This window comes from Herpailurus yagouaroundi, unplaced genomic scaffold (genome assembly GCF_014898765.1).
Source record: "Herpailurus yagouaroundi ecotype Mexico unplaced genomic scaffold, PumYag 190, whole genome shotgun sequence".
NCBI classification, from domain to species: domain Eukaryota; kingdom Metazoa; phylum Chordata; class Mammalia; order Carnivora; family Felidae; genus Herpailurus; species Herpailurus yagouaroundi.
In genome coordinates, this window is record NW_024412421.1 from 7,555,180 (window position 1) to 7,576,358 (window position 21,179).

General features: G+C 41.0%; 1 protein-coding gene across 5 annotated transcripts in view; it reads left to right on the forward strand.

Moving 5' to 3' along the window:
• The window catches only part of FTO (FTO alpha-ketoglutarate dependent dioxygenase), a 393,836-nt gene that overhangs the window by 131,072 nt on the left and 241,585 nt on the right, over positions 1 to 21,179 (forward strand). For all 5 annotated transcript variants that reach the window (XR_005797684.1, XM_040498031.1, XM_040498032.1 and 2 more), the window contains exon 4: positions 10,814 to 10,957. Coding sequence is in view for 4 of the 5 variants with exons in the window: in XM_040498031.1 (XP_040353965.1) it covers positions 10,814 to 10,957 (144 nt within the window). In the remaining variant the exon portion in view is untranslated. The remainder of the gene's footprint in view (positions 1 to 10,813; positions 10,958 to 21,179) is intronic.

The window sequence follows — 21,179 nt, forward strand, 5'->3', positions numbered from 1 at the left end:
AAAGATCAGGTAAATAATTATTTGTTACTGTTTTTGGTCATTTGGAAGGAAACATTTTCTGCAGCGTTGTCTTTATAAAAAAAAATTCTTAAGAATTTTATTTTATTTATTAAAAAAATTCTTTTATTGTTTTTTTCCTTATTTTTGAAAAAGAGAGAAACAGAGCCAAGTGGGGGAGAGGAAGTGAGAGAGGGAGACACAGCATCCCAAGCAGGCTTCAGGCTCTGAGCTGTCAGCACAGAGCCCGATGTGGGGCTCAAACCCACAGATTGCAAGATCATGACCTGAACTTCACTGACTGAGCCACCCAGGCACCCCAAGAATTTTAACTCATGCTACGTATAGAAGATTCCTATTTTTCAGATTCCTGGGAAGGAAAGGTGAGGAAGAAAAGGAAGAGAGACCAGTCCATGATTCCTGTTGAGTATGTGATAGACTAGAAAAGCAGGGACTTTGTAATACTTATCTTAGAATTCTAGGATTCCCACTCATGTCTTTGACTAGGAAAAACTGAATTCACTTAAGGATGGAAATTGGTTGCCATGATTCTCTCTTTTTTTAAAGATGTTATTTTTAAATAATCTGTACACCCAACGTGGGGCTTGAACTCACAACCCCAAGATCAAGAGTCACCTGCTCCACCAAATGAGCCAGCCAGTCCCCCCATGTTGCTGTAATTCTTAAATCTTTACTTTTAAACGAGTAGCTTTGTCTTCCTTAGCTTGTCTTTGGGAGCATGAAAGACTAGACTGTAATTGAAGCTAGGAGCTTGGGAGCATTCCTAATTTTTTTAAATGTTCGGATTTTTCTTTCTTGAGAGAGAGATCGTGAGCATGCAAGCAGGGGAGGGGTAGAGAATCCTAAGCAGGCTCCACCCTCAGCAAGAAGCCTGACCTGGGGCTCCATGCCACCAGCCCGGGATCATGACCTGAGCTGAAATCAAGAGTCAGATGCTCAACCAACTGAGCCACCCATGTGCCCCCCAAATGCTATGATATTCAATGTTTGTCTTAGTCTTCCCCATTCCTATCTGAGATCTCAAAGCTCATTTGGCTTTGTTTGTTTCATTGTATCATGCCATGTTTGTTAGTTTTGTTGATGTTGTTTTTAAGTAGGTTTCGCGCCCAGCACGGAGCCCAGTGTGGGGCTTGAGCTCGACCCTGAGATCAAGACCTGTGCTGAGATCAAGAGTCAGCCACTTAGCTGCCTGAGCCATCCAGGCACCCCTGTTGTTAGTTAGTTTTGAAGTCACTTCTACCGCTCAGTAAAACTTCTTTGGTCTACCAAGTCCTATTTTTTAAAACCCCCATGGAATTATTTATGCACTTAACAGTAAGCATCTACTGTTTGCCAACCACTTTTCTAGATGCCGAGCATCTAAGCATGAACAAAAATCCCTGCCCTCATGGAGCTTATATTTTAGCAAAGAGAGACAGAAAACGAACAAGAAGATTGTACAGGGGTGAGGCACAGGTGTACCGTTTTAAATAGGCTTCCTTCAGAAGGTCACATTTGAGCCAAGGCTGGAAGGAGTGAGCGGGAGAACAGCCTGGGTAGAGGGAATATTGAAGGCCTAGAGATGGAACCCGATGTTGGGATATTTCAGAAGCAGCAAGTGCAGACGCGGTAGTGGAGTGAGAGAAGAGGGAGAGTAACAGCCGTGAAGACAGAGAGTAAAGACGAGGAGCCGAGAGTGGGCAGCAGCTAATACGGATGTAATACTGTAATACGAGGTAGCGGGCTTGTACACAGTGTGGCAGGAGATGGGAGCCATTGTGGGTTTGAGTCGAAGGAGGGAGGTGGCACTGGAAGCAGCAGAAAGAGACTATTGCAGTAATGCAGATTAGAGAAGGGGGGCCGGTTTAGAAGAGGCAGAGGTAATCCAGATCGGAGAAGAGGGGCCGGATTAGATTAGAAGAGGCAGAGGTAAGGAGAGGTGTTTGTATGATGGCACCCATCTTTTCCCTGGAGAAAAGGGGCAGTGTTCAGTGCCGGTGAGAAAAGAGGACCAGCAGTGACATCTCCTAATTGTCAAGAGAAGACCAGCCAACCAAAATGGCTGATTTTTGCCCCCTTCCCTCAATAGTTATATTGAGGCATAATTTACATACAACAAACTGCACATACTTAAAGTTTACCTTCGTAGGAGTTTTAACACACCTGTGAAACCATGACCACCCTCAAGATAGTGAATTTTCTGCAGAAGCTTCCTCGATCCCTGATGATTAATGATGTTGAGCTTTGTTTCATGTGCTACTTGGCTATTCGTGTATCTTCTTTTGAGACATGTCTCTTCAAGGTTTTTTTTGCCCATTTTGAATTGAGTTGTTGTTTTAGTTGTTGAGTTTTAGGAGCTCTTTATAGGTTGTGGATGTTAACTTCTTAACAGATAAGTGATTTGCAAATACCTTCCCCAAGAATGGCTGAGTTTTTTTTTTTTTTAAATTTTTTTTTTTTTAACGTTTTTATTTATTTTTGAGACAGAGAGAGAGCGTGAACAGGGGAGGGGCAGAGAGAGAGGGAGACACAGAATCCGAAACAGGCTCCAGGCTCTGAGCAGTCAGCAGAGAGCCCGACACGGGGCTCGAACTCACGGACCGTGAGATCATGACCTGAGCCGAAGTCGGACGCTTAACCGACCAAGCCACCCAGGCGCCCCTGAGTTTTTAATGATGTATTCATGTGATGTGCAGGGAATAAGAGGACAGGTTAGAGTGGAACAAGTTTTATTGTCTAAGACAATTTAATTCTGTATTACTGAATGACATCATTTATATTAGCACCTCAGAAATGCTTCCTTCCAGTGTATTTTCCCCCTTGAGCAGTAACCACTGTCCTGCCTTCCAGGGCCATACATTAGTTTTGCACATACTTGAACTAGAATTGTAAGCTCCTTAAAGACATGGTTTCTGTCCTTCTTTGTGCAGATAATGGTAGAAGAATATTTGTTGCCTAAAGTCAGTATTTCTAGTTTTGAGTAGTTTATGCTGTTCATCTACATTCTGGCCACTGCCCAATAACTCTGATTTCTATAACTACAATTTCTGTTTAGTATCAGGATTCTTTCGATTGCAAATAGCGGATACCTGACCTAAACAGACTTCATTTAAAAAGATAAGGAATTGTCTTACTTCATACTAAGCCCAGCGACCTCACTGGCTTCAAGCAGTTATTTCAGTAGTTAATAGTGTGGTCAATTTCCAGTTTCTTTCCCTTCATCTTTTGGCTCTTCTTAAGCTGTTGCTTTCCTCTCTTGGGACCAGCAGTCTCATGGTCCCCACATGCCTGCCCCTTGCTGTTGTGGCCGCTCCCTTTCTTTTTCATGAATTTTGAGAGGGAGAAAAACGGAGTCTTGGACATGTACTTTGAACTCTGGGTAAAGCTTTGCCTGAAGCTAGACGGACAACTAATTATCCTCTTTTGATTAATCCAGTTTGGGTTCTGATCTTCTATGTTGTTTACAACGTAAAGGTTTCCTATAAGTCTCTATGACTCTTTGTCCTTTCCTGAGACTGCCCAGGGAGTTACAGCCTCTGGTGTTAGGTCTGGTTTGGAGAATGTATTGTTTGAGAAGTATTTCTGCTTCCTTTCCCCATTTCGTATTATACTTCAGATAATGGAATGGTTTTGAAGCTTTAGCCAAGAGCATCCAGATCCATTTTTCTCTCCTTTTCTCACTTTTACTTCTTCCCCCCAAGCCCATGAAACATGATGTAATGAGGTTCTCCTGTGTATGTGGATATTTACATGTTAATTTTTTTTTTTTTTCAGACGCTCAATCTGAAAGCTGACAGAGCCAGACATCATGTTGAAAGGCTTTAGATTTTTCAGTAAAGAGTTAGCAGTATTTCTCCTGAAACCCCAGATAATTTATAATTAATTTTAGAATTCTTCTGTGTCAAGGGACTACGTTTGTCCTGAATTGCTTGTTTTGAGGCATCTGAGAGCAGGCTCCAGGTTCTTATAGACTCTGAGCTGGGACTGATTTGGTACTCCCCGGTGCCCCCCGCCCTTCAAACTTCTCTGAATTCATTTCTTCAGACCATTCATTCCTCAGTGGCTGGGAAGGAGTTTGCTCTCTGTCAGCCCCAGGCTTGACTGCTCATTCCTCACGACCAACCAAGGACTGTGTCTCTAAGTTTAGAAATCTTCCACGGTGGCTTCTCCTTGGCTAACCTTCCTTTCCTAGGGAGATGCTCTTGAGGAGTGTTTCCCAAATGTTCTCTGGCTTATGCCATTCGCCATCACAGTAGAAACCAATCCAGAAAAAGTATGTAAAGACTGCACATAGAAGTGTCTACCTTTCAGGGAGACCACTCTGAACAACGCATCTGAGCTATGAAAAAGTCGTTAGTGTCCATCATTGCCCTCAGTCTTAAATTGCTTACCACGGTTCGCAAAGCCATCCGTGTCCTGGCCTCTGCCCACCTCTCCAAACTCTTCACTTGCAATTCCGTGTCCTTCATTTGATACATTGCAGCTCAGAATTGCACCCATCTTGTACATCCGTCATGCCTTATCCCTCCCAGAATGTATCTTCCCAACCCCACGTCTTCCCCTTCCCCCTCTGACTCTCTCCCTTTTCCAGGACAGATTCTCCATCCCAGACACTGCAGTGTCACAGATCAGCACGGGACAGAGAAAGCACCATGAGCTTTTGTATACCAGCTGACTAGCTGCAACTTCTGGGTTTCTCCTGCCTCAAGATGTAGGACGTGGATAGGAAGGAAGGGACCTGCTGCGTAAGCCCTTCTGGGGGTGGGGTTAAGGAAACAGAATATAATTGCCAAGGCCAGAGTCTTAGAAATCTTAGTACTTGGCCAAAGGAATAGAGAATAGGAAATATATTTGATGGCATTTCTCTTTCACCAAATGGGAATTAATTGTTCAAAACCTAGTTAGCATAAAAGAATCAAATTGGCTAATTTGGGAGGGGGGATGTTTTAGAATTTTAAACTTGACGTTTACACTTAGCATTCTTTCGTATTTTGTCACGTCTTTGACTTCTTGAACGGTTTGGCTGGTGGGAGCCAGGAATGCATGAGACACGAGACACTTGCAATCCTCTCAGCGTTCCTGGGGTTTAAAGGCAAGTAGGAGCCGATTGCCTCTGCTTGTTTCCAGAATAACATGAGGCAGAGTAATCAGCTGCAGTTGCTATAGATAATTACGAGTTGATTTTATGGAGTAAGTGAGCAACGCTATACTTACACAGTAAAAAATTTATCAGACACAGAGCTTCCCTCCCTCCTCCGGACCCAGCCCAAGGGGGAAACAAACCTTCCAAGAAAACCTTATTTTAATGAGCACATTTCAGAGGTGCTGGATTTATGGGAGACATCAGGAAACACCGATTGCAATGACTGTCTCTGTTTGTCGTTCAAGACTTTATTGGTGCCATACTGGGACGAGTGGGGGATGGCAGAGAGAGGGGAGAGTTGTCAACTAGCCCATTAGCCTACAAAGACCACCACTTAGAAGAATAGCCATATTCACTGGCTTGAAGCCACTATAGCGTCATTGTCACTGTAGTTTAAAAATCATTTCTTTTTAAAGTTCAGTCATAGTGGATTTCATGAGAGAGAGAGAGAGACAGAGAGACAGAGAGACAGAGAGACAGAGAGAGAGACATATGAAAAGCCTTCATAGAATATTTCTATTCTTTCTCCTTGTGCTGCTTGCTACATCTGTTATCATTAGGGCTCTCTAGAACGAAGCCGCTGAAAGCCCTAGGGTATCACAAATATAAACATACGATTTCTCATATCAGTACTCTTTTGCTAAATGGGTCTGGTTATCAAATAATTTAGCATTAATTACTTTATTATGTCGTATGCTGGTATTCATCACGTGACATCATCATTATTTTATAAAGCCTGGCTTCCTCACTAACGTGCACAGTAGACATCTCTATCAAATCACAGATATCAAGACTCCAGAGCAGGGGTTGTCAAACATTTCTGAATACGGGGCTGGCCAGATGATGAATATTTTCGGCTTCATGGGCCTTATGCTCTGTGTCTTTGCTACTCAGCCTTGCTGTTTTAGGTGAAGGCAGCCTCGGACTGCTGTGTGAATGAATGGGCTGTGACTGTGTTCCAGTTACTTTAAGCAGGTGATGGGCCTGGTTTGCCTGTGGGCTAGAACAAAGTTCAGAGACTTGTAAATGGCTGTAGGGGCCAGGCAGCTACTGCAAATGGGTGAAATGGCTGACGGGGACTGCCACTAGCCCAGAGGACATGCCTTGTCTCAAAGGGGCAGTTACTTCTTCGCCTGTGACTGCCTCAGTGATACCAGATCTTGTAATTCAACAATAGCTGGACATTCGTATTTTTATGCAAAGCACCTGTATCAGTTGGCAGCTAACTTAGTTTTGTTTACAATTTTTGTGATGTTCATTATTTATTTTTGAGAGAGAAACAGAGCATGAGTGGGGGAGGGGGCAGAGAGAGAAGGAGACAGAATCTGAAGCAGGCTCCAGGCCCTGAGGTGTCAGCATAGATCCCGAAGTGGAGCTCGAACCCACGAACTGTGAGCCCAAGTCAGACGCTTAACCAGCTGAGCCACCCAGGCTCCCGCTAACTTGGTTTGGTTAAGAAGATGTCGTGCAGGTCAAGTTGTACGCCTTTCGTGGGCTCTTTTCTGGTCCATGAGCTCTAGTTTTCTAGCAAATTCTAGAATTTTCAGGTGTAACTATTATGTATAAATAAGACATGCCTAGAGAGCGCCATCAGACGTGTATAGCAAATGATCTGTCTCTGCTGCTGCTAACGACCCCTTCTAGTGCCAGTGACAGACATCAGTAATTGATTATACCACTCTTTCTGCTGAGCTTGGAGAGAAATTCAGAATAATTCTGTACCGGGGTCACAAAAGCCACAACCGATGAATTAGTTGTGTCCTCTGATATGTAAGATATTTGTCATTCCTGTTCTAGAGGGTTCTCTTTTAAATGGTTTTGGGATTACCCTAGAAAAATGGCTTTAGGCTTTTTACTATATGACTTTATTCGTAAAGAAAACTAGCTTAGAGTTGCTCCTAACCACAGAATGCTTGAGAAGACATTTATCAGAAATAACAAATAGGAAAACAAGATAAGATTCTGTTCTTATGGCATATCAGATTTGAGATTCAAACTTAAGGAATTGAAGAATATCTAGAGCTGGATGGGCCCTTGGAGGTCATTTAGTCGCATTCCTTCCTTGAAGTTGGATTTCTGGTCCGGTTTCTTTCCCCACCATTCCGCAGAGTAATGTGAATTAATAAGTATAAAGGGGATTTCTTCCCCCTTCCCCCTTCTTTCACAGCCTTTGACCCTTGTGCACAGTTACCGCAGAGTGGGGTGTTCAGAACGAGGAATTTCTGTGGATGGGTCCGTGCCCTCTGGGATGCATGTACTTTTGGGCTCTGGATGTGACGCGCACCTGATGCAGTCTGCGTGAAACCCGCTTTATTGCCCATTGGGACCATATGAAACTTTGCATCTTTTTGTCTTCCTGCATCGTTTCCTCCTCTACCCGCCGAGAGACTGTACTTGTCTGTTACATTTGATCTTCTCCAAGAATTCTGCTCTACCCATTCTAACCCTCACCGAGCCCGTCTCTTCTCTCAATTTCTTCACTGTTAAGAACAGTACTAACTTAGCAGCGCCACACTTTATTATGTTATTTGGTTTAATTCGTAGTGTTTCCTACTCCCCCCACCCCGGAATTAACATTTTTTCCCTGCCATCTAGTCCAGTAAGGATTGTGAATGGCGTGAACTGAAAGAGCATTTTTTAAAAAACTTGTTTTAATGTTTATTTACTTTTGACACACTGAGAGAGACAGAGCGCGAGTGGGGGAGGGGCAGAGAGAGAGGGAGACACAGGATCTGAAACAGGCTCCAGGCTCTGAGTGGTGAGCACAGACCCTGATGTGGGGCTCGAACCCATGAACTGTGAGATCATGACCTGAGCCGAAGGCAGAAGCTCAACCTGCTGAGCCACACAGGCGCCCCTGCATTTTGTTTTGTAAGTAAGCACTTAAGTACAGCCATTCACTGAATGCCTTCTATGTGCTACTTAGTAAGGCTCTAAATGCAGATGAAACAGGAAATTGGACCCTCCCCCTTGAAGACCAGAGACTGGTGTCTAATGGAATTTAAAATGTCCTTTGAACATTTACAACTTCACTAGAAAGAAAGCTCCACTAGGGCAAAGCTCTTTGATTCATTCGTTGATAGATCTCAAGTGCCCGGGTCAGTGCCTCATGTATAATAAGTGCTCAATAAATATTTCTTAAATGAACTTTTATACATTTTTATATAGGGCCATCCCTGCAGGACTGTTCATGTAGGCAGATTATATTCCTTGCCTTTCACTTCGTTTATGCGTTTCTCCCCTCCTGGACCCCAGCCACGTAGTTTTCCCAGCCACATGTAAAAATAAATCTTGAGTATCCTTCTAGAAATATTACCTGTACATATATACACACGTGTGTGTATGTGTTTGTATTTTACACAAACTGTGGCCTGTCAGTTTCTTTCCCTTAAAAATATATCACATAGTTCTGGGGCGCCTGGGTGGCGCAGTCGGTTGAGCCTCCGACTTCAGCCAGGTCACGATCTTGCGGTCCGTGAGTTCGAGCCCCGCGTCAGGCTCTGGGCTGATGGCTCAGAGCCTGGAGCCTGTTTCCGATTCTGTGTCTCCCTCTCTCTGACCCTCCCCCGTTCATGCTCTGTCTCTCTCTGTCCCAAAAATAAATAAACGTTGAAAAAAAAATTAAAAAAATATATATATCACATAGTTCTGTGTCAGTGCATAGTCATTTTACTTTTAGTGGCTACAGAATATTTTATTGCCTGGACATTTCATAATTCATTTAACCAGAAACTTATTGATGGATATTTGGGTTATTTCTGATCTTCTAAATGGTAGTACAGTGTGCATCCTTGCTCTAAAGTCATTTTGCAGCCTTTGCAGGTAGGAATTTGAGGATACATTTCTGAAAGTGGAGTTGCGGAATTCCTAGAAGTTCAAAGTGTTGAAGCATTTGTAATTTTGATAAGGATTGCCAGATTTTTCTCTACAGAGAGTGTGAATATGCCATTTTGCTATACTCTTACTGATACCATATTTTATCAAAGTGTTTGATCTTTTCTGATCTGATTAAGTTACCAAATATCTGTTGTGGCTTTAATTTGCATTTCTCTTATATGAGTAAGTTTGTACATCTCTTAAATGTTTACACACTTACTTTTTTTTACGTGTTCTGTCTCCATAACTTTGGTCTGTTTTTCTGTTTGATTATTGATCTTTATCTTATTGATGTGCAGGAGCTCTTTATGCATTAAAAAAATTCCCTGGCTATGCTTGCTTGTTTATATTTCCATGTGATTTGTCGAATCAGCTTGTCTAGTTACCAGCGCCACTTAACTAAAAATCAGTCCTGTTGGTATTTCTATTAGGTTTGTGTTATAGATGAATTTAGGGAGAACGGACATTCCCATGGTGTTCAGTTTTATTTCCCCAGAACATAATAACATCTTTACATTTGTTTAAATTTTCTTTTGTGTCCTTCAATAATATTTTAAAGTTTTTTTTTTTCTTATAGACAGTATACACATTTAAGAATCTTGCTGGATGTTTTAAGTTGCACACATTTGTAACTAGCGTTTTTCTTAATTTGACTATCACTTGGGATATATGTTTCCTGGTTGATTTGCACACAAATAATAACATTATTTGTAAAAATGCACTTTTTCTTCTAAAAAAATCTTTTACTTCTTTGTTTTCTTTTGGTCTAATTAGGGCTCCTCTGTTAGGCAACTCCAGAGAGCACCCTTGTGTTGGCCATTCCTTCCAAAATAGTGATGAGTTGTGCTGATAAAGGACATTGTTTCCTAATTCTTAACTTTGGGAATATTTTTAATGTTTCCCTATTAATATATGATGCTGGCTTTGATTGAGAGAGGTCTGTATTTATCGTGTTAAGGAACTGGCCACTCATTATTTTATTGATATTTTGGTTTTGAAAGGATGTGTTTTATTGAATACTTTGTGTGTATCTGGTGACTCTTTGTTTTCACCTATGAATATGATAAATTTTAAGTATAACACTTTGCATATTGAGCTATCCTTGTATTCCTGTGATAAGTTCAATTTGGTCATAGAATGTTATTCTTTTAATATGCTGCTAGATTTAATTCTATTTCCCTATATTTAGGAGTTGTGCATTGGTTCTCAGATGTGAGATCTGTGTGTGTATGTATGTGTGTGTATGTGTTTTCTTTTTGGGTTTTGATACATATCCTATCTTCACGAAAAGAATTCAGAAACTTTTCTTTTTCTATGCTCTTAAACAATTTAAAGTATATTGAAATAACCCATTCCTTACTTGTTTGGTAGAATTCTTTGAAATTCTTGACACATATGTTTTCCTAAGAGATAGTTCTCTGACTTTATACCTTTTATGGTTTTGTTAACTTTTTGACCCCTTCTGGGGTCGATTTTGGTAGTTAATAACTTCCTTAAAATCTATCCATTTAATCCACATTGTCTAATTTATTTGCATGGAATTAATAAAATAGTCTTTTATTCTCCTTGGTATCTGGGGTTATTCCCTTACCATTTAAAGATATTTTCTGAGTAAAAAACAAAGGACATGTTAAAGATATTCTAAAGAATGTTTTTTTAAGAGACGTAAAAGGAGGATATAGTTCACTTACTATGCATATTTTATTAAAACTTAATTATTCCTGAGATCACGTTTATAAAGCCCAGAAGTTGAGATGAAACATTTCCTTCCTGATCCCTCTCTTCTCTTTTTGACAGGCCCTGAAGAGGAGAGTGAGGATGATCCCCAGCTTGAAGGCAGAGATCCTGATACTTGGCATGTTGGTTTTAAGATCTCGTGGGACATAGAGACACCCGGTCTGGCAATACCCCTTCACCAAGGAGACTGCTATTTTATGCTTGGTAATTAGGAGGGTCAAAACTATATTGATGCTCTGGTGTCTAAATGTTAGACTGTTGGCTACCTATTTTGAATGTGTCTTTTGGAATAAGCTTTTCAGGTATTTTATAGTGATAATGAATCTTCTACATGTAACTAGTTTTTTTCTGTTTGTTTTTATTTCCTTATTCTTTTTTAGCTATCGCTCATTTTTAAAAGCTGCTTTTTTTTTTTTTTTTTTTTTTCCCCTCCTCCCATTCTGATTGTTTTTGGAGTTTCCCAAATGTGCTAAAACAGTTTTCAGGACTTTCCCTGAGTTACTCCATCATCCAAATCAACTTATCAGTGTGAAGTATTCAAATGATTTCCCTCTCCACACTGGGAGTGGAGGCTACTTAAAATGATTTCCCTGTCTGTATAAGTTCTTAGTGAAAGTTTTTTTTCTAGTTCTGAATTTAGTTTCTTCTCAGGAGGAGCTGACCTGACAACGTGGCCTTTCTGTGCACTTGTCTTTGAGTTCTTTGAGGAGGCAGCATCTCAGGCTTAGGCTAACCGGAGAAGCTGCAGGATTTGAGCAGCTTTTGCTCTCAGTTCTTTGGGTTTTTTTGGATTTTCTGCTTGTCTTCCAATGCATTGCATGTAAACTGTATCCTTCTATACTCACAAAGCTTCCCTGGGTTTATTCTGTCACTGGCTTTAGCTCCTGATTATCCAAGGTTTATCTCACTCTTACCTGCCTGGGGGAATCTACTCATGTATTGACTTTAGAGCTGGGGAGCCCCAAGGCTCAAAGCCGGTTTTTATGATAAGAGTTGCTTCTCAATCAATTGAGTATTTATAGAGGGCCTGTGATGTCCTCCATGCTATGTAAGGTTCTGGAGGAGATGCTGGAAATAGGTAAAACTTGGTCCTTGCCTTCTGGAAATTCAGAGTTTGGATTAGCTCTTTAGGGCATTACCTCATTAAGCATTCTCCAAATTTCAGGAGTCTACACATCAACTTCAAGATTCTTGCCATATCCCTGTGCTACCTGTACTATTACTTATGTAATATTTTTCTCTCAATAGGCTCACTTTCTTTGTTTCACTGAGATGGGTTCATTTTAGAAGGAGATTCTCTATCACTATCTTAAGTGGAAGACCAGTATCACTTGGCGTAATTAGAAGAGGTTTATAAATATGGAAAGTGAAACAGTATTAAGTGCCTGCTGCCTTTGGTTGCTGCAGATCCTGAATCTGAGTCCTGTTCTGTCTTTATGAAAAAGGGACACGTGTAACTGTTAGAAACGTGTTAACTGTACAATGGTACCAATCTGGGACTTTCTCCTTGTCAGCAGCAAGATGGCAAGGTCATTATGTAGAGAATGACTTTCCCGTGGTGCGTGATTTGCTGGTGCTTAATGCTGTGTCCCTTCACCTCTTCTCATGGGGTGATTCCCACATTTGCCCAACACTGATTGAAGTAAGCCCTAAATCTCTTCCCTGCCATTTGCATGTTGCTTTATAATTTACAAATCAGTTTCATTTAAGAGTCTCAATCACTCTCCAAACAAGTTTGTGAGGGAGATCGTATAGAGATTGTTCTTTTCTTAAGTATTGGCCTAACGTCGCTGGGTTGATAAAAGGTACCAGGATAGTTTGCAGGTTGCATATACGGTGCTCTTCCTGCTCTAAAAGGGACTATTTAGTCTCAATCCCAATACACTGAAATCTCTATGTGGGCACATTTTTAGGCTGAAGATCAGCTCTTACTGAGAGAGCCTCCCCTGCTTGCCTCAGGAACTGAGTTTCTAGTTTGAAGTCTCTGCCCCATCGACAAGCATCATTTGTAGGTAACAGATTGTTCCTCATTTTTAATGTACAACCCATACATGGGTATTTACCTCGAGTATACATGGGTTTTAATTTCAGCCAATAAACCACTTTCCTCTGGATGCTTTGTTCACGAGTTTCTATTTGCAGTTTGTATCTTTAAAGGAAGTGAGAGTCAGTTGGGGCCGTTTTAAATTGCCATATTAATTTTCTGCATTTAGAAATGGTAAAGATACATTTTAAAAGTTCGGCTAGCTTCCATGTATTTAAGAACAATCTTGTGTGTTCTTTTCTGATTATGAAAGTAAAGTACATGTTCGTTGTAGAGAAAAGAAACACTCAAAGGTATGAGCGATAGAAGAATATAAAAACCAGGTTCATTGCTGTTTTCGTATATTCTTTTTCAGTCTTTTTTCTATACATACATGCATCTGGAAAAATAGTAGTATGGGAATGACAGCCACATTTAGTGGGGATTAATGACGGGTCAAGCATTCTTTTAACTGTCTCCGTAGCCCTAAAAAGTAGATGTTAGTTATATAGGACAAGAAATGATTCAGGTTAAATTGATGTAGTGACATAGCCGTGGTTACACAGTTAGTAGGGCGCGTGGATTATAACTTGTCCTTTTATCCCATTTGGGCTCTGACACCCACATGAAGCCCGCCCTCCTCTCCCTCCTCACTGACCCCTGCTCTGGGCTCCTGGGCCCCCCTCTTGCTCCCTCATCACAACGCCTATGCTTCACCTAAAGGCTTTAGGACTAGATTGGTCAGGAAGGAAAGAGAAGATGATGACAAGGGTGTTCTGGGTGCTTCCTCCTTTTCCTTTTCTTTGTAAAGTTCTGTTTCTCTTGCCCGGAAATAGATTATAATGAAAATATTAAGTAATTACATTGCCCCCTTTACCTATATGTTGTAATGAATATACATTTCAAATATACATTTGTCCCTTTAGCTATTGTAGGTGATAAACAGAAGTGAGTGTTATTATTTTATTTGTTTATTTTTATTTAAAAAAAATTTTTTTTAATGTTTATTTATTTTTGAGACAGAGAGAGACAGAGCATGAACGGGGGAGGGTCAGAGAGAGGGAGACACAGAATCCGAAGCAGGCTCCAGGCTGTCAGCACAGAGCCCGACGTGGGGCTCGAACTCATGGACCGCGAGATCATGACCTGAGCCGAAGTGGGACGCTCAACCGACTGAGCCACCCAGGCACCCCACGTGTTATTATTTTATAGGAGCTGATGCCCAAGACATAGTATCTATTCCTGATTTCCTGACTCCTGCCTTTAGCTCTAGGCGAAGTAGCTGGTACCCTATGGACCTGGGCCAGCCACAGCACAACGTACCCAAAGCGCACCGTTAGATTGTATTCATGTGGAATCCACTTATTCCTTATTACTTATTATTACTCAGGCAAATTCTTATTGTCTTGATTAAGAACGCATGTTCAGAATTTTCTACAAATGAACGTTCCCCCGCCGCGTCTTAAGCAGCATAAAACAAAACTAAAAGCAGCCACGGCCTCTTGCTACCTTTTCTCTTCACTTTTTAAAATCCAAATCCTATACAGAGCCCTGCCGAGGGACCTCAGCCCTGTGCTGATATCTGAAATCTGAACTTCATAGCACTTATGAAAAGGAAACAGTTTAGCTCAATTTATAATAATATATTGGTCTGCAGAGGAAGTGCAGACTGAACCCTGCTGTCTCAAGCAAATACTCCAGGGGTGTCTGATGGGGAACGTGTCGGGGGCCTGTAATAAATCCACCGCCTGTGGAAGTGAGTGAAGGCCCTGCTGGCAGTGCCTGAGGACACGCTTAACTGGGGTTGTCACGGTTTACTTTTAAATTGGAATCTTTGCCCTAATCTCAGATTTAGACATGACCAGATTTGCAAACAGATTTACAATTTTCACTAATTTTCCAACCAGGACTTCAAAACACACTTAGAGGGGGGACAAAAAAAAAAAAAAACACACTCTGGTCTTTCTCAGGGTAGGATGATTTACTTTGCCACAGATGTTTTCCATAGACTGAATGTAACCAGGGCGTTAGGGACTTAAAAGTGGCTCGGAGACAAACTGCGGGTTTGTTTTTCGTAGAAAAGATTATACAGTTCAAGGGACATCAACCAAATTATGTTCATTAACCAGGAGCCGGGTGTGGAGATGGGATGTTTCAGGACAAAGGTGAGGGTGCTGGGTAAACATTTGGGGCAGACCTCCTCCCCTGCCCAACCCTTCATTTATCCTTTTGTTTTTTACATGTTACTACTCATGACTCTGTTCTGTCTGGTCTCTTTATTTTTGTTTCCTTCAATCCAAACTCAATTTCATTTTCAAATAGCTATCTCCAAGCTTCAGTTACCAAGTAAAATTTCCATGGCGAAAAGAGAGAGAGAGAGAGAGAGAGAAAGAGAGAGAAAGAGAGAGAAAGAGAGAGAGAAAGAGAAAGCAACGTCAGTTGAAATGCACGCTGTTTCTTTTCCGTTTTTCTTTTTGGTTTTGCTTTACTTCACCAACAGTGTAGGGTAGAATGATGAAAAGGCCATTTCCTGTCAGGTGACCAGGTTCCAGACTCACTGCGGTGACTATTGGCTCTGCCTTGTTAGTGTTTGTCTGAGTCTCTGCCTCCCCTGGAAAACGAGGGCTTCGTGGTACCTGCTTCTCAGGGCCGGTGGGAGGCCAAAGAAGAAAGTGCTTTGTATGTGGGGGCCAACCAAGATTGGGAGCCGGGCCCTTGCATTCCAGGAGAACCAGTGAGGCGGGCGGGTGACAGAAGAGCACAGAATGTTGTGTTCTTACCCTGCTTCAGGCCCCGAGTTTTGCTAGCTTCGTACCTCCCTGTCCCATACCTATCTTTGCACATAAACGACCTGCAAGACGGGGACAGCTCACCAATTGACTCTTGAGGGGGAGAAGAGTTGCCGTCTGGTCAGGGTCGAATCGGAGCTCTGTGGGAACCACGCTCTTGCCGTGGTTGAGGGCCGAGTTTACCTGTAGAGCCTGGTCAGTGGTGTTTTCCAGATCAGGTTCACCTTCTTTAAAAGACTTCTGGCTTGGTATTTCACAGAGCACTGTGAACATCTGATGTGGTCTAACCCGAAAATGTACCATGCTTCTATTTTGGGCGTCAACATGAGCACTCCAGTTGGAGTCTGTCGCTTCTAGCCTTCTAGAACAGAGGCTTCTAGGAGTTTAAAGCCTCTTAACTGGGGTTCCTCTGGGACTTAACTTGGAGACTGTGGTATCTTTGTAAATCCTCCAGGTGTCCCTCAGTCCTGCCCCGATTTAGGCATTTTATTCAAAGGAAAAGGCTTTTGTTTTTTCTTCCTCTGACCCCATTCCCTTCCTCCCCCAACTCTTGACTGACCAACTGAAGTTAGAAAGTTCCTGTAATTTATGGCTTAATCATAAATTCTAAATAATTATACTTTATTACCTCTCATGGGCCTTGAAATGTAGGTGCTATGTTCTGCTTTCTGCCGAGGCAAGGGAATAATACAGAAACAGTAATAAATTATAACTTGAGGCTGCAGTCGGTAAGCTTGAGGAATTGCCATTTAAGTGGAAAGTGCTCGAACAGCCAAATGAGCACCTGTCATGTTTGTTTTCACTTTGAAAAGTAGAAACATGACAGTATAGTTTCAACTGCTCATCCAATACGAACTCGTGGCGTTCTTCTTACCTTCTCAGCAAACTACATTATTTGCCCCTTGCTAGTCATGTTTTTTGCAGGATGTATCTGTCCTCCTGAAACTTTCACTCTAAACCGTGCCTGTAAATGCTGACATTTTCAAACTTGTGCTTTTTGTCTCGATAGCCTGATTCTTTTGTATTCAGCAGAATTAGAGAGAGGGCCGCTCTTGCGGAACTTACTCTGTGGATAGGATTCCTGGGTCCTTGAAAGGGTTTGTCTCTCTCTTACACTTTCTTATCATTTCCATTCTTTGTGCTTATTTTCGGTCATTGATGTCTTGAACTTTACCTGAAATGCATGAGCACCTACTGAGGGCCAGGTACTGTGCTAGAGGCTTTGATATATTTTCTTTCTTTCTTATAAGTAAGTCCATCAGGTAGGTAGTCCTCTCTCTCCAATCCCTATTTTTTGCCAGAAAAGAAAATTGATGGGGATTGCCTGCTAATGGGTATGTGGGTTTTGTATTTTTTTTAAGAGTCTGAAGATGCTTTAAAATTCATTTGTGGTGATGGTGGCACAATCCTGTGAACACACTAAAATACATTGAATCATATGCTTTCAATGAGTGAATTGTTTGGTATGTGAATTATATGTCAATAAAGCTGTTTTATAAAAAGGAAATAGAGGCGTAAAGAGGCAAAATAGCTTCTTTAAGGTGATGTACCTAGTGAAGCTTGCGGTTGAATGCAGGTTTTTCTTTTATTTCTTAAAAAAATTTTTTTTAATGTTTATTTATTTCTGAGAGAGACAGAGAGAGACAGAGTGTGAGGGAGTGAGGGGCAGAGAGAAAGGGAGACACAGAATCCGAAGCAGGCTCCAGACTCTGAGCTGTCAGCACAGAGCCCGACGTGGGGCTCGGATCCATGCACCGTGAGTTCGTGACCTGAGCTGAAGTTGGACCTACTGAGCCACCCAGATGCCCCTGAGTGCAGGTTTTTCTGAGACCAAAGCTGTTCTTTCTTCTGCTGAATCGTGCAGCTCTACTAATTATGTAATCATGGGATCTTTCTTCTTTCGAAATGTGGAAAAAAGTAATTGAACTGATCAATACACATATCTTCTCATTGTAGAGGACTCAAATAGTATGGAATTATATAGACTAAAACTCGGAACTTCTTTTATTTTGCTGTCAGGTCCTTTTGTCGACATTAATGTAAATATAGTTATGCCAATATATTTACATATATATTGCTGCTACTTTATTAAAAAAGCACACAAATGCAACCTTTTTATTCTAGTACTTGCTTTTTTTTTTTCTTAATATATCCTGGAGATCTTTCCGTATCAGTACCTCATTCATATTATTATTGTTATTATAAAACAATATAAAACTAGGAAATAAAAATTCAAGCAGTTGAGGATGATCTAAAATGGAATGGAAAGGAAAAAACTCCCTGTTACCTGTCCCCAAATTTCATTTCTTCTTAAAAAAAAAAAATTTTTTTTTTTTAATTTTAGAGAGAGAGAGAGAGAGTGCATGCAAGAAGGGGAGGGGCAGAGGGAGAGAAAGAGGAGTTCTTAAGTAGGCTCCACATTCAGCATGGAGCCCAACATGAAGCTCAGTCTCACGACTCTGGGATCATGACCTGAGCAGAAATCAGGAGTTGGACACTCAACTTACTCAGCCACCTAGATGGTTCCCCCAAGTTCCATTTCTTAAAAGTGACCACTTTTTAGCATATTTGCATTTTATTCTTTAAGTGATTACCTCCTTCACTTTTATTTTATTTATTTATTTATGTATTTTATTTAAAAAATTTTAAAAAAATGTTTATTTTTGAAGGAGAGAGAGAGAGACACAGTGTGTGTGTGTGGGGGGGGGGCGGGGGGCAGACAGAGAGGGAGACACAGAATCCGAAGCAGGCTCCAGGCCGTCAGCACAGGAACTGATGCAGGGCTCGAACCCACAAACCATGAGATCATGACCTGAGCCAAAGTCGGACGCTCAACCGACTGAGCCACCCAGGCGCCCCACCTCCTTAACTTTTAAACACTTGCTTAATACTTCTCTCTCTTCATCCAGCAAATTGAGGCACTGGCTGTCCCTCCATTAAGAAAAATGTGAAGAAAAAAGAAAAATGGGGAAGTGGCTTTCTTAAACTCCCTCACTTTGCTGAGTTTTATTACATAGCATTTACTTTGTGTGTGTGTGTGTGTACGCGTGCGTGTGTGTGTGTTTGTAGTTGATTACCTTATAACCAATATGTAGATACACTCTTGACTTTTAGAATGTAAAATGGGGGGTGTAAGTTCCCTTTGAGCCATATCATTACTCTGACATCATTAAGGTTTATATCGTTTACACACTAATCTATAATTTTGATAAGACGACTATGCTTTCTCTGTTCACTGAATCTGAAATTTGAAAGCCGGTACATACCAGTGCTTATGTATGTGTCCCTTATTGTAGAACCAAATAAAGTGACTGGATCCCGTAAATAGAATATGGAGTCCACAGCAATCCCTGACGTTGTTCCATTGAAAGGGAATGTTACAAATGTCAGGTCAAGATTTTATACTTCATCAAAGACCCAGAACTGTGCTCCATTTTAGCCTACTTTGTATTTGAACCATGGCTTTCTCGTGTGGCTCTCACTCTCCCCCTGGAATTCATACTTGCCTTTCCTGATTCTTATTGAAAGAATAACCATGCCATAGTGCTATCTCTGTGTCACTTGATGTTTTGTCTTACTACCAATTTCATGTTTTGATAAATACTGACTTCTTCTAGTTATCATACTGAGATTTCTCCTCCTTGCAGTCCTTCGCTATTCCATTTTTTAAAATCTGGATCTTATGTCTTTCTCTTACTTGGAATTTTCTAAAAATGTCTTCTATCTACCCTCTTTCAGGTTTCTAAAAATGTGTAACCTCTGTGTCACCTAACACAGTACTGTGAACATGGTAGGTGCTTTAATAAATAATTATTGAGTTAATGAGTGAATGAATAAACCAAGGATTGGTTCCTCCACCTCTACCCCATTTCATGGCAACCATGGGCAAAAGGAAATATATAATCTGTCCTAGAAAACTCCTGATTGGAAAGTTTTTGAAGTCCCTCCCCAGAATAGGTGGCCATTCATTTAATACTTGGGGATCTCCAAGAGATAGCTTTTAGAATCTTCCATGGTAGTCCATTCCTTCGGTGACCCATGCTTTGCTTTCTAATATCTAGTCCAAGTGACCATGTGATATCACAGAATTGTCCAAATTGATGCAGTGTTCAAATCAATTTGTACATTCTCTTCCAGATCTTTTATTAAAAAAAAAAAAAAACAACACAAAACTAGTAAAGACAACAGAAATGTGTTGGTTTCTTTTAAGCTGAGGATAGATGTGTTACTGTGAGTTTTGAGATCCTTGTATTTTTTCATATTTTATGCAGTCAGAGTCATGTTGTGGGTGAATCTGCATCTGGGTTGGTTGGGTGGAATTTTTCCTTTTGGTTGGCAGTCTTAATATGCCTTCTTTTGCTCTCTGTCTATATAACATAACTCCTAAAAGCATGAACTGTGGGAAAAAATTTTCAGACTTTTAATTTGATTGCATATCCTATGTGCATTCTTTGCCACTTCTGTAAAGATAGGAAGAATGGCCATAGAGGAAGTTTTTTAAAAATGTTTTTAATTTAAAATTTTAATTTTTAATTTGATTCTTGTTACAGGTTTCAGTTCAGGATCAGCCTAGGAATAAGTTTCACTTTCCTAAAAAGTCAGTCCCTGAAGCAGATTTCTTCCATGATGGGATGTTTTCATTAAACTCTTCCTGTGCAATTATTCTTCTATCCATAAATATTTAAAATTTCAAAAAGGATCTAAATTATAGTCCTCAGTCAAATCATTGTCCTAAAATTCTCCCTTAAAATTGGTTTTGGCCCAAACATTTTTCCTTTTCTTTGTTCACACTGTTCTCTCCACCTTGTGTTTTTCTCTCCATCTATGTATATGTATAACACTTATTTAGGATGATGTTAAAAACTTAATACCACAATGGCAGGGGCACTGACCAATCAGTGTGGATGCCATAATTCTTTTTTCCCTGTGGACTATAAAGATTGGCATAGAGGTCTTATCTACTGGAGTTAAGTATTTTTGAGAGCCAGTACTATGTGATATATATTCTTGCACTACACAGAGCACTTAGTGCCTTGTACGTAACAGGAACTTACCGTATATTTGGAGAGAACATCCTTTTTTCCTCCCGAGGTTTTAACCAGAAACCACAGCCGTCTTTCTCAGTTGCCAGGGGAGAATTAGATGTGAGATAGGAATGAGTCAAGCGGGAAGGCAAAAGGTATATGGAGGAACAGAGCCAAGAGGTTTAAGTGGCTGGTTCTGTCTCATTGATTAACTTTATTCGGGCAATTCCAGTCCCCACCGTTCACTGAAGCAGCGGGCAGAAGTGATGGGTCTGCATATTCGGAAGGGGAAAAAGAAGAAAACTACTTCATTCAAGTTTTCCGTCCACCTGACCTCCGTCCCTTCTCATCTTTCTATTTCCCCAAGCCTCTGCCCTCCAGTTTGTCGGGAAGTGTTACAATCTGGAAGATTAAAGGCAGGCCTTGCCAAAGTGGGATTAAAGTTCATTTTGCATATTTAGAAAGTGAACAAGAATGATTAACCTCAAGAATCTATTCTCTTTTCAAGCCAACAACAAACTGAGCATTCCATAAAAGTTAATTTAGAAACCAGAGGGGGAAAGTCGCATATCCCGAGGCCATCTTCACCT